At 41.3% G+C, this 13,169-nt stretch overlaps 1 protein-coding gene across 3 annotated transcripts in view; it reads left to right on the forward strand.

Moving 5' to 3' along the window:
- Positions 1–13,169, forward strand: part of SLC4A4 (solute carrier family 4 member 4) — a 353,735-nt gene that overhangs the window by 60,585 nt on the left and 279,981 nt on the right. For all 3 annotated transcript variants that reach the window (XM_027087718.1, XM_027087719.1, XM_027087720.1), the window contains one exon: positions 11,572–11,751. In XM_027087718.1, the coding sequence (XP_026943519.1) occupies positions 11,572–11,751 (180 nt within the window). The remainder of the gene's footprint in view (positions 1–11,571; positions 11,752–13,169) is intronic.

The following is a 13,169-nucleotide window of genomic DNA, read 5'->3' on the forward strand; positions in this document are numbered from 1 at the left end:
TTGGTTATATTCCTTGCAGGTGATTTATCTTTGTGCTTAACCCTTTCTCACCAGTGCTTGCTGTGACTGCAGAATGCTTTCAGACTAAAGCTAGTACTGATAACTGGTGATTAACAAATTAGTTGGTTAATATCTATGTTAACTCTTCTTGTTAACTCTGATGGACAGTGCTTTTATTAACTTTTTCTTTAAGCTTATCAAAATGGTAACCAACAGTTGCAGATATATAAGCTTTAATATGTTGCTTTTTCAGGCTCATATGTATCGTTGAAAGTGATAATATATTCCAATTAGGGACATAATTAATGTGCGGTCAAATAAACCAGTCATTAATTAAGGACACAAGGTTGTTTGATGTGATAATTTAGAGAGTGTATCATGTAGGTGGGTGAGGTTACATGGGAAACCAAGGTATGTATCTCCCATAGAGTGACATTAAGTTGAGACCTAAAGGGTGAAGAGGGTTAGCTAGGTCAGGAATGAGGGAAGCCTCCCAGGCAGGGCGTGTGAAGGCCCAGTGGTGAGAAAGAGGTAGACCTGTTAGAGAAGTGAAAATAAAGCCCATGTGGCTAGACTACATGAATAGGGAGAGAGTGGCCTGAAGTGGATGAAACCCAGATAATTCATGGCCTTTTATACTATGCTAAGGATTTAGGATTTTACTGAGGGTGCACTGGGGAGCCACTGCAGAGGGTTGTAAGCAGGGAAGTGACAAGACAAAATTTGCATTTTAAAAAATATCTCTTTGGCTCATGGGTGGAGAGAGCTTCCCAACAGGGCAAAGATAAAAGTGGAGACACTGTTGCTAAGATTCAGCTGAGAGATGATTTTGGGTTAGAGTGGAGGGACAAAAAGATGGGTTGAATTGCCAGGACTTGCTGATGGACAGATGGGTGGGTGGGGGTAATTGCTTCTGGATTTGTGCTGTGAGCAATTTGGGAGACTTATGTGCCATTTGTACGATGGAGGAATAGTAGTGGAGGATGGTAGGCAATCAGCTTTTTGAGTCTGAGGTCCCTGTGAGACATCCAAGTAGAACTCTAAAGTAGGCACTTGGCTACACAACTGGAGCTAAAAAGAAAGGGCAGGGATGGAGATGTAAGTTTTGGAATCCCAGGGAGATAGCTAGCATTTCAAGCCATAGGAATGGATGACATTACCAAGGGGAGAGAATAGAATGAGAAGAGGACTGGGCTGGGCTCTGCTCTGCCAACCTTTGGAGACTGAGAAGGAGCAATCATAGAAGCTGGAGGGTAACCAAGAAAAGTGTGTGTCTGAGGCCAAGAGAAGAGCATTTTCAGCAAGGAGCCAGTGACCCGACAGTGCTGAGTGCTGCCTGGAGTCAAGTAGATGAGGAGCGAAAAGTAACCAGTGGCTTTGGCAGAAAAAAGTGCTTGGTGGCTTTTGTTAGCAATGTGGGTGGCATGGTTAGTAAGGAGTCAAATCGGAGTAGACTGAAGAGTGCCCAAAGAGAAAGCTATCCTCGTAAGAAGTGGCGAAGGGGGCTTCCCTGGTGGCGCAGTGGTTGAGAGTCCGCCTGCCAATGCAGGGGACACGGGTTTGTGCCCCAGTCCGGGAAGATCCAACATGCCGCGGAGCGGTTGGGCCCGTGAGCCATGGCCGCTGAGCCTGCGCGTCCGGAGCCTGTGCTCCGCAACGGGAGAGGCCACAACAGTGAGAGACCCACGTACCGCAAAAAAAAAAAAAAAAAAAAAAAAGAAGTGGCGAAGGGACCTGGAGAAATAGTAGAAAACTTTTGGCCTTTCCCCTATGTGCTCCATTACACTTAACCAATTAGAATACTTAGAATTCTTATAGAATTTTTAGAGCTAGAAAGGATTTTAGAGAAAATGTAGCTCAACGTTCTCACCTTACACATGGAGAGATGAGCCTTGGAGAAGGTAAAGTGATTTGCTTGCAGTAACGCTGATAGTAATTGGGAAGGACTAGTACAAGGAAGGCAAGCTTCTAGACTTTCCCAGGGCAGTGCTCATTCCAAAAAAGTGTGCTTGAAGTCTGGTTCCTCTGGAGCAGGAAAGGAATTTAGAAAAGGAGATGGATGAGAGCTTAAAGAAGCGCCTGGAAGAATAGGGGGTAGAAAGAACTAACTGGAGAAGAATAAAAGGTGTTGGGAGAGCTTATGAAAAGGTGAGAGAGAAAGAAGACGGAAGCCTGGCTGGCCTCATTGTTTGCATGACCGCAGATGCTCGTGGGAGGACAGATGTCAGAGCCAGAACGTCTTCATGTTCTGGGGCCGTTTATGGTTACTAAGGGTTGTGGATTTAAACTTGTCATTCTCTGGTTATAAGACAGAAACATTTTCAAGAATTCCTGAGCCCTTTTTGTCTTCTAGGTAGTTGCTAACTTGAAAGGCCTAATCGATTACCTTTTCCCTCCTTGACTGTATTTTGCAGACAATGGAAAATGGGGGGTAGTGTCAGGGACTGGTACCATAGTAGTAGGAAAGTAGGAAAGGAAACCTTATATAACCAGGAGCACCAAGAGTCCCGGCCTCTATGTCATTAATTATTTTGCTTTAGTTGGTTCATTGGTACATGAAGAGGTTTAATCAGGTGATCTTTAGGGTCATTTCAACTCTAAAAGTATGATTATGAGCTGCGGTGTCAGTGAATGTTGTCCTCTTTTCTGGGTGCATGTGGAAAACCATAGTCATGAAGATTCTGGGATTGGGCTTAACTAGGCTCGTTTAAGTCTCTCGAAGCACTTTCCCTAGTTCTTGGTCATTGTTTTAGCCCCATGGCATTATCCACATCTCATTTACCTATATACAGGTATGTGAGAGGAAGGAATTATGTGAACTAATATTAGTGATACCTGATTAGCCGTGAGTGCATTGACTATATGGTGGATTATCTGTCTATAGCGACTAAAGACCACTCTTCCTATTGCGCAGCCAGGGCTTAGGCCAGTGCTAAAAGGGAAGCCAGAATAGAGTCGGAGATGAACAATGTGGTTAGAATGAGAGTGTGAATGTGCGCATTTATGTGTCTGTCTAAGCTGCCTCTCTGGCTGCAATTGCAAATCCGGTTATCAATGACCATTGGATTAGCCATTGTTTTCTCTCTTCCAGTCCCACTTGCCATTCAGTTGTGCAAATGGTGACCACAAGAGAGATAATGGAAACTGTCAGTTCTCTGTGTTTGGCTCACAGGTGGATTTTGTCTGACTGCATGTGTACTGCACATTAAAATGCTCCAGCTCTTTCGGGGTTCTGGGATGTCAGGATGAGTCAAGGTTTCACCTCTTCCTATTGGGTGGCTCCTCTTGGCTCTTAGCCCTGCCCTGACTGGCTCTGGCCTTCCCAGGCCTTTTGGCTCCACTCTTCTCTGTGCTGTCAAGTAAAAGGACAACAGACCTGAGCCCTGGGGGTCGGCACTCACGGCATGAAAGCTCTGGGGGAGACCCTCCCAGAGCAGGGTGGACATGGCACGGCATTTGTTCCTGGGCCGGGTGAGGGAAGATTGAGGTTATGGAAGGTATTGCCTCTGCTGCACAGTTAAGCTCTGCATAATGACTAAAAAACAGCTGAGGGACGAGTTAGACTTGATCTAAAGGTGGCTGTTTTGTCCTGCGCAGAGTGAGTGTTCCGGAGTGCCATAGCTGGAGAACAGAGAGTGTTCACAAGTTATTATCCGGGCTCAAGGGGAGTGGGAAGGAGGAGAAATAGTACTTTGTTTCTTCCCCTTTGGAAATAGGAGGGAGATATAAGAACAACACTTACCTTTGTGCACCAGACACATTGGAAAAGACACTTTATTGACACTATTGGATTCGGATTGTCCTTAAAAATGCCTGACTCTCTATCTCTATACATAGAGATTTTATATATATATATAATAGAACATAATATAATATATATATAAATCTCAATATAAATGTATAGCCATAGGTATAAATATAGGTATTTTATATCTACAGATATGAATATAAAAGAGGTTTTGCTAGAGCAAAGTTAAAATTACTTTGGAGAAGCAGCTTTTTATTGATTGTGGAGCACTTCAGGAGCTGCAGTTTATAAATGATATAAGGTGATTTTTAGTCCTGTTTATTCATCAAGGTAGGTTCCTGTACTGCCTTCAAGTGGTTGTTCTGGCCTAGATATCTTCAAATAATGAATGACCACTGAGTATAATAAGGTTGCATTTCTTTAAAAAAATACTAATTCAGACTTCACACAGTGCTGGTTAGTTTAGCTTCTGTTATCAGCTATTAATAATGGAAGCTGTAATGGAAACTTAACTTCAGTGTGTGGTCATAGGGTCCTCACCTTTACCTAAACACTGTGATTAGGACTGTTTTGCTAAAAATGAGCACTTATAAGGAAGGTGCAGAAGTTTCCTGAGTTTTAGCTTGTCCTTTAGGACGAGAATTTAGCTAAGTCACCGTAAGCTCATCTCCTGTTTGAGACCTTTTCCTTGTGCTGTTTGTTCTTGCCTAGAGACTGTTATCATCATCGTGATTATCAACATCAAATATTAAATATTAAAAGTACTGTGCTCAGTAAACACCAGGTAACAAGCTAAGATTTCTTATCAGTCTTGCTTGGGGGAACCCCAAGTTGCCTTAAGGATTTCTGGGAGGCTTTCAGTGAACAAAATTCCCATGCAGTTCAGTGGGAAGAAAAGTATTTCCCTGTTTTTCATCACTTTTACTATTTATTTACTTGCATGCCTGCTCCTAAGTGTAATCGGTAGCATTAATAATAAAATAGATTACTAAGCAGCATTCAAAATGGTCTATAAATAGATTACTTATGTAGCATGCAATTACCTATTAATAAACACATGCATTATTATATTTTTTTCTATGTGAAAAGTTGCCCCTATCCAAAATACAGAAATAAAAATCATCTGTTGTCCTGAGTAGTGGTGTCAGTTTGAAGTGTGGACCCTCGTGCAAACATCTAACCAAGGGCTGACTTACCCTCTGTTAACTGCAAAATTACATCATGCCTTTCAAAATGAGTTTTCTTTTCATGAACTGGTATTTATGCTCAAGTAAATTAGCAGCGTTGCTATGATTATTTCTTAATAGAACTGGTTATGGACACTCTTATGGGTTTGTGAGTAATACACTAGCAATTTATTTATTAAAGTATTTAGGATTAGACATACTGATCTATTTCTTATTATATAAAGTGCCAAACACACAACGTCTGTGGCATCTGGACTTGATACTGTGATTCTGTTTAAGGTTTCTTATGCATGTACTTCTAAAAAACCTTCATGATTCGTTTTGGTCCAAGAAGTAAAGTCTTCACAACATCTTTTTAATAATCTATCACTCATCCAGGGTCTTTGCCTCCTCCTCCAACAGTGTTCTTTTCATAATTGAAAAGAAATAATACATATCTCTTAAATTTGCCTCCCTCCCCTATATCCCCCTCGGCAATAGCTACAACGTGTTTTAGGTGGCTTGGCATAAGACCAGGTTACTTTATTTTTTAAATTATCATTATTTTTTCTTCTTCTCTTTTTTTTTTTAACATCTTTATTGGAGTATAATTGCTTTACAGTGGTGTGTTAGTTTCTGCTTTATAACAAAGTGAATCAGCTATACGTATACACATATCCTCATATCTCTTCCCTCTTGCGTCTCCCTCCCTCCCACCCTCCCTATCCCACCCCTCTAGGTTGTCACAAAGCACCGAGCTGATCTCCCTGTGCTATGCGGCTGCTTCCCACTAGCTATCTATTTTACGTTTGGTAGTGTATATATGTCCATGCCACTCTCTCACTTTGTCCCAGCTTACCCTTCCCCCTCCCCGTGTCCTCAAGTCTGTTCTCTAGTAGGTCTGCGTCTTTATTTCCTTTTTTTTTTTTTTAGATTCCATATATATGTGTTAGCATACGGTATTTGTTTTTCTCTTTTACTTCACTCTGTATGACAGACTCTAGGTCCATCCACCTCACTACAAATAACTCAATTTTGTTCTTTAGATAAGCCAAAGAAGGCAGAATTTAATTTATATTTGGGGAATATTGCTGATTAGTTCTGAAAGAATGATGTAAAGTGCCAAGTGTCATGGAATCTTTGCTTCGAACTGGAGAGAACAGAAATTCCATTGATTATAGAAAGAGCAACAATGTGGATAAAAATCAAATTGGGAACATCCCTCAGTATTAGAGAAGTTCTGTAGGAGGCTGGGGGTGGCTGTGAGGGAAGGTAGATTTCTGGGCAGAGATTTAGGCCTATAGATTTAACTGTAGCTAAAGGATCACCGGAGGACAAGTAGAATCTCTGCCTAGAAATCTACCTTCCCTCACAGCCACCCCCAGCCATCCACAGCTTCTACCCCCAGTACTGACATCTCAGGTCTTAAAAAATATTTACATACTGCTTTATTCCAAAAAGGTTTAATGTGAAGGGAAAATAACGGGTAAAAAGTTGGAATAGCAAGGTTCATGTTTAAAATTCACGTCGCGAAACTCTGTCTACCTACTACCGGTTGGCCCGAGATTTGTCTCTTCTATTTCAGCATGAGGAAGGAAACACAGTCAATTATAAGGTAGTGTAAATATAGTGTACATTACAAAAAAAAAACCACCCTAAAAACAAACAAAGCACCACCAAAGCAGTAATGAAGCACTCACTCTTCTTGATGTTGAGACCTGAGAGAGATTTCTCCTGTGGGATTTTATGGGTTAGCTGGTGACAATATCCTTGACTTCCCTGAACCTTGATTTCTTTGCCTGTACAATGGGGATAATGACAGTATTTAATTCGTGCAGTTGTGAGGATTGCATGAGGTAATAGAAGTAGGAGACCTAGCCAGAACCTGGCATATTTGTAAGAATTCCATAAATGGCTGCTATCATCTGTATGTATAAACACAGCACCATGTTTCCTAAAGAAGCTAATGATCTATCCTGCATAGAGAGGCATATGTTGTTAACCACTCAGTCCACTGCAAAAATTTTAGTTTGGCTCATTTGATGGGTTTAATTCTACAAAGTCCTAAATCATCATTGGTAGGGAAGTGGGTATATGCGAAAGCCTCTTTAACATGAATGGCTACAGAGTTACTAGCTGTAAAAGTTCTCTGGTGGCCTGAAATCATGATAGCAGCTCTCAGTGCTGTTAGTTTAGAAATATTTTAGGAATTGGGAGAAGTGGACATGATAACATGGCAGGACTTCTGCTTTCACCTGAGGTGGAGCACGTGAGGATGGAAGAAACAGGGATCACCTAGTGATGATTTCTGATGGTCAGAGATAACCAGGAAAGCCATGTTTTCTTCCCAGTAGTACTGGCTGTGGATGGATTGTGAGATATTCCCAAGACATTTAGAGTTTGTTGGGAACTTGCACCATCTGTCAGAGGAAGGCATGCGGGGTATTTATTTGAACACATGTTACTGAGGCCACTGCCAAATCAAGGACTGAATGCCCTTTGACTCACACCTAAGTGAACACTGTCCAATGTAGATTCCAGTAGTTTTACTTTACAAAATTTTGAGTAGCAAGAACGTAACCTTTATTTTAATAACATTTAAAACAATCACCATTTCCTTTTGAATTCTACCTATTAATTTTTTTTTTTTTTTGCTCCTTCTTCTTTTTACATTATCTTTGGAAGCAGTTTTTACTGACACTTCTACCAGAGAATTTTTTTTCTTTTGCGCCTAAAATTCACTCATAAATTAAGCAGGTAATCGTCCCTGATTCTCTGAGCATCTTACTGTTTTGTAGACTCTTGCTGAATTAGAAATCTTGTCTATCAAGTTTCTCCTTTGCATTTTACATGTAAAATAATACTACACCTTCCACCGCTTGGTGTCATTTGGGGAGTTGTAATTTTAAAAATAGCCATCAATCTTCATGGCCTATCTCTGAGACAGGTAAAGATATTTTAATGAAAATAAATATTGAGATCACCTATGATATTCTTATCAACAATAGCATTTTTTTTTTAAATCAGTAATGCTGCTTCTATTGACTCTAAAGACAGGTATTTTGTGGAGGTGGTAAGAATGCTTTCATTCCAGCTTATTTTATTTTTGGTACTTAGCACATACAGCTTATGAACGATTTGGTCATCATTTTGAGAAAGCATGCCTTTCCCACAGTCACCAAAGTGAGGCTGCCTTCCTCTCTTCTGGTGGGCAAAGAAGCTGAAATGAAAAGAGGTTGAGAAGTAATTGATGAAACACAAACACTGTCTCTGAGGTCCTAAAGGCTTGTTTAACCTCAGGACCCTGTTCCTTTTCCTTTATCTGAACAAAGACAGAAAAGGAAAATGTAGTTACCAGTAATGTACGAGAGGAAAAGGAAAATGCTTTGCATTCTGAATTGCTCAGCTCAGTGCCCTGGTTTCGTTTGGCAGCTCTTGGAAGGCGAGAGCTTCCTCACCCAAGGCGTATTCTATTTTACTGTGCTGTAAGGATCCCCCCCAAAATTCATAGCCGTGTGGTTACCAGAGAATTGTAGCTTCCCAGAGGCCATCACTGAGAGTATAAAAAAACGCCTAAGAGGGCTTCCCTGGTGGCGCAGTGGTTGAGAGTCCGCCTGCCGATGCAGGGGACACAGGTTCATGCCCCGGTCCGGGAAGATCCCACATGCCGCGGAGCGGCTGGGCCCGTGAGCCATGGCCGCTGAGCCTGCGCGTCCGCAGCCTGTGCTCCGCAACGGGAGAGGCCACGACAGTGAGAGGCCCGCGTATCGCAAACGGAAAAAAAAAAAAAAAAAAGCCTAAGAGTGTTAGTAAGGGATAGGAGTGGGAAGAGGGAACAGAGAGTGACTGCAGATGAGCATGAGGGATCTTTTTGGATTGGTTGACAGGTTCTGAAATTGGATTATGGTGATGCTTGCCCAACACTGTAAATATACTAAAAGTCATTGAATATGAATCCTTAAAATGAGTGAATTTTATGGTATGTGAAGAATTATACCTTAATAAAGCTGATAAAAATGTCTGAAATAGGGGCTGTCTTTTTTTTTTTTTTTTTTGCGGTACGCTGGCCTCTCACTGTTGTGGCCTCTCCCGTTGCGGAGCATGGGCTCCGGACGTGCAGGCCCAGCGGCCATGGCTCACGGGCCCAGCCGCTCCACAGTATGTGGGATCTTCCCGGACTGGGGCACGAACCCGTGTCCACTGCATCGGCAGGTGGACTCTCAACCACTGCGCCACCAGGGAAGCCCCGGGCTGTCTTAAAAGGAACCATATTCACTGTTGGTACCTGGGCTTCATGGTGCAGCATCGTGTCTGAAACTTCCCCACCTGTGGGAAAGTCGGCGGGGTTGGGGGAGCATCTGAGGGAGGGGCAGGAGGAGATGGGGTAAGCTGAATCTTATTCCTAAGGCAGGGAGGAGGCCTGTGATCATGATGCGTATACAGGGCACCATTTTTATGGTGATGACGACTCCGGTTAGGTTTCTGAAGGTAAGGTACGTTTCTCTCCTGGGCTTTGAAAACTCATCTTCTGAATCGTCCCAACTCTTTTGTTGGGTTGACAACAACACTTTATAGCCAGAAATCTTACCTTAAAATCTTATCAGCCCATGTAAACTGTCTTTTAAATGATTTATCAAATATACTATGCAGATTTGTGTAAATACATTAAAAAAATCTTTCTGTGTAACATCAATTTGACTCATGTAGCTTAGCCACTACATTTTTTTTTTTCGCTTGGTTACCATTTTTTAATAAGAAAATATGTTTTTGAACATCTTTTTGGAGTATAATTCTTTACAATGGTGTGTTAGTTTCTGCTGTATAACAAAATAAGAAAATGTTTAATGTGACAGGTTAAAAAATTTTTTTCAACCTCTTAGTTTTTTTCATGATGTTTTCCTATTTCTTGAACGAAGGCAATCAAGCTTTCAGAGTTTGATTTACTGAAGAAATTGGTTGGCTTTGCTTACATATATTGTGTGACTTGAGATAAAGCTGCAGGACTCCCTCAGTAACTGGAGGGCAGGAAACAATTGACACTGTTTCTTAATTCACATTGTTTCTGAGACATTTCCTACTTCCTAGTATAATATAGCTTTCCCATGAGAACAATTTGCTTGTAAATGGTTAGACATGATAAATTTCTCATTGGCACACATTCTGTGAGGAGAATTTCACTGTGCTTTTTAGTAGTTGAGTTGGCGTGTGTGTCTGTGTGTTTGTGTGCATATCTGTGTGTGTGCTGGGGGCTGGTGCTTCATGTTTTATGTAGATGCCTCCAACTTCATTCCAAGTATGAGATAGTTTCTTTTGAATGCTTACCCATTAACCTAGGGTTCCGCATTCCTTGGTTGGAACCTCTTTCTTGATATAATTGTTTTAATCCTTCCAGTTTAAGGGAACAACCCTGTGGATTATGGTGTTTTTAGATATGCCTGATGAGTTACCCTGGAAAGGAATTCACAGCATTTACATCAGACATTTGCATGTATGTGTATTGCATGTGGGTGTGTGATATTGTCTGCAGCACTGTAAAGTGGTCATCAAGGAATAATGCCAGAATGGGAAAGGAAATCCGTAGATTATCTCATCTTTTTTGCAATTCCTATTTGCAATTCAAAAAAAAAAAGAAGTTTTCACATTACTTCCGAAATGGTGGTTCCCGCATTCAGAAGTTAGACCGTATATAAAGTGAAAGTAAAAGTTTTCCAATTAAAAAAAAAATGTAGAACTTTGAGTTCCCTTTTTTTTTCTGTCTTATCAGATTTTGTAAAAATAATACCACTTGTCAGTTTTGCAGCTCCTTCCATCTAGAGAACTAAAAGCATTTCACAATCTTTTTTCCTCATGCCCTTCTCTTCAAGGCAATCTTTACTGGGCTGGGTTTATTTTTATCACTGCAACAACCAGTTTTTAGAAACTTTTGCAAACGAAAAAAGAAAAATGAGAATGGCACTGTAGCTGACATTCATTTTAGCTGTTTCCTAGTGTGAACATTTGAGTATTTCTAAAATTTTCTCTCCAAGTATGTCTTATTTTTTCTTAGTTTGTCCCAGTTCTAAGTCTCTATTCTGCTGATTGGGTAAAAAAAGTTTTAGTGTAAAACCTTATACCCCGCAGAATGACCTCTTGACCTTTGAGTTAGATCTCCCCCCTACCCCCGCCCCCCCTACAGTTCCAAGAGCTCCTTTTTCATCACTGTGTTCAGTATAATCACAGATTCCAGGAAAGTTAGCACTGGAAGGGCCTCTAGGGATTACCCAATTTAAGCCTCTCTTTATATGAATGATGAGATTGAGGCCTGGAATAGCTAAGGGACAGGCTCAAGGTCAGATAGCTCATTGATGGCAGAGGTATGACCAGAATCAAGGATTCCTGATTTCCGGTTCAGTATTCTTTGACTTTCCTAAACAAAGAGGTCTCTCTGGATAGAATTAGAGCCCACCGTCACTGAATCCTAGTGCCAACCAACAGGTCGATTTACAGTCTAGTGCAATGAAAATTGGGAGAAGATTTTATTTTTCCGGTTTATTTGTCAAATATGGAATGGTAGTGTTGAATTCATAGACATTTTTTTCTGACCTGTGGGTCTTGTGCAATTTCTGTGCAGCGGAGACTGTGATTTGAAATGACTGGTGATTTGTGTACCTTCCTCAGGCCACCACACCATCTACATCGGGGTCCATGTGCCAAAGAGCTACAGGAGAAGGAGACGTCACAAGAGAAAGGCAGGGCACAGAGAAAAGAAGGAAAAGGAGAGAATCTCTGAGAACTACTCTGACAAGTCCGACGTGGAGAACGCGGATGAGTCCAGTAGCAGCATCCTAAAGCCTCTCAGTGAGTACTCCCTGGGTGTGGGTGCCTCTCTCTGCTTCACTCCCGCAGCCTGGGGAAAGACACGTGTCAAGATCTTGTGGCTAACAGGGAGGGATACGCAGCGATACTGGAGTGGTGCCCTCTGAAGCGTAATGTCTCTGGAGAGGCTTTTCTTGTCCCAGCAGGTTGGTCTAGGAGGAGATCTGGTAACATTCTGAGCTGGTCAGAAAAGATGGGACAGAGTTTAGGCGTGGTTGTGTGTTTTGACTAGTGAAGGAGGACAGAATGTTATAGATGGCATTTAACTGCAGTTATCAACAGTAACTGGGAGATTCTTCAAGAAATTTTTGGATTGTTCCTGCTTAGAAATAGGTTCTATTAAGATAGTAGGTCAAGATGAGAAATATCTATCTATCTATCTATCTATATGTATGTATATATATGACATTTATAGGAATATAGGTGACATTTAGCCAGGTTGATTTAAAAAGGAATAGTGGGAAAGCATCCTGAAAATCAGAGAAGGATATAGAGTGACACAGCTCTTGAAAGGTTGAACCTATTAGATATCATACTTTGGATAGAGGTGTTATTAGGAACAGAATAGCAGGAGGTCAAAGCACATCCTTGGATTCAAGCGCTAGGGTGGATGTGTGTTTAGGTGTATGTGTCTCTTGCTTTGGTTCCTTTTGATATGGAGAACGTTTGGCTATCTGGGCAGCTTTGTGGCTGAAAGGAACATGAATATATGCTGTAGAAGGGAGAAGCAGTAGAAACATATGCCAATTTGGGAAGATTCCCCAACAGGAGTTAACATAGTGACAGCTTTTCATGTTGGCAGAGCTCTTAGCACAGTTCTTCCTCTCTTTGCTACACTTGCAGAAGTCTGGAACTGCAATAAAACGCTTTATTATGGGTGGTGAAGATAAAGATCCAGTTCAGTCTTTGCAGGTGATGAGAGGCCAAATTAGAATTAACAGCTCAAATGTGTTGAAAAGTGAATTTACAGAGTTAAATTAAAGAGGGTGTGAAGTGTAGTGGTGTGGATCTGTGAATTTTTTTTTATAGTCTCTCTCCTGGAGCTGAACAGGTGGCTTAGCAGCTAGAGAGGTACTTATGCTGAGAGGAGCCATCAGGTGGACCACCAAATTGAAGAGGAAAGTTTTGAGGACAGTTTGGAGATGTTCCACTAAATTAAAATTTTAAAGTGTTGGAATAAATGTAAGACTTAGATGGGACCAGAGAGCAGGAGGCAAGAGTTCTGTGCTTTTCACTGGAATGTTGGGGGAGAGCCTTTCTGAAAGGAACTGTTCATATGTTGACTAAAAAAATGGGGTCTGTCTCAAGCAAACTCCTTGAAATGCAGCCAGAAAAGTTCACAGTTAATAGTCTGGAGGAACAAAAGATAACATCCCTTTCCAAATAAATTACTACTATTT

The sequence above is a fragment of the Aethalodelphis obliquidens genome, unplaced genomic scaffold (genome assembly GCF_003676395.1).
Source record: "Aethalodelphis obliquidens isolate GAN/ISIS:26980383/991018 unplaced genomic scaffold, ASM367639v1 scaffold59, whole genome shotgun sequence".
Classification (NCBI taxonomy): Eukaryota; Metazoa; Chordata; class Mammalia; order Artiodactyla; family Delphinidae; genus Aethalodelphis; species Aethalodelphis obliquidens.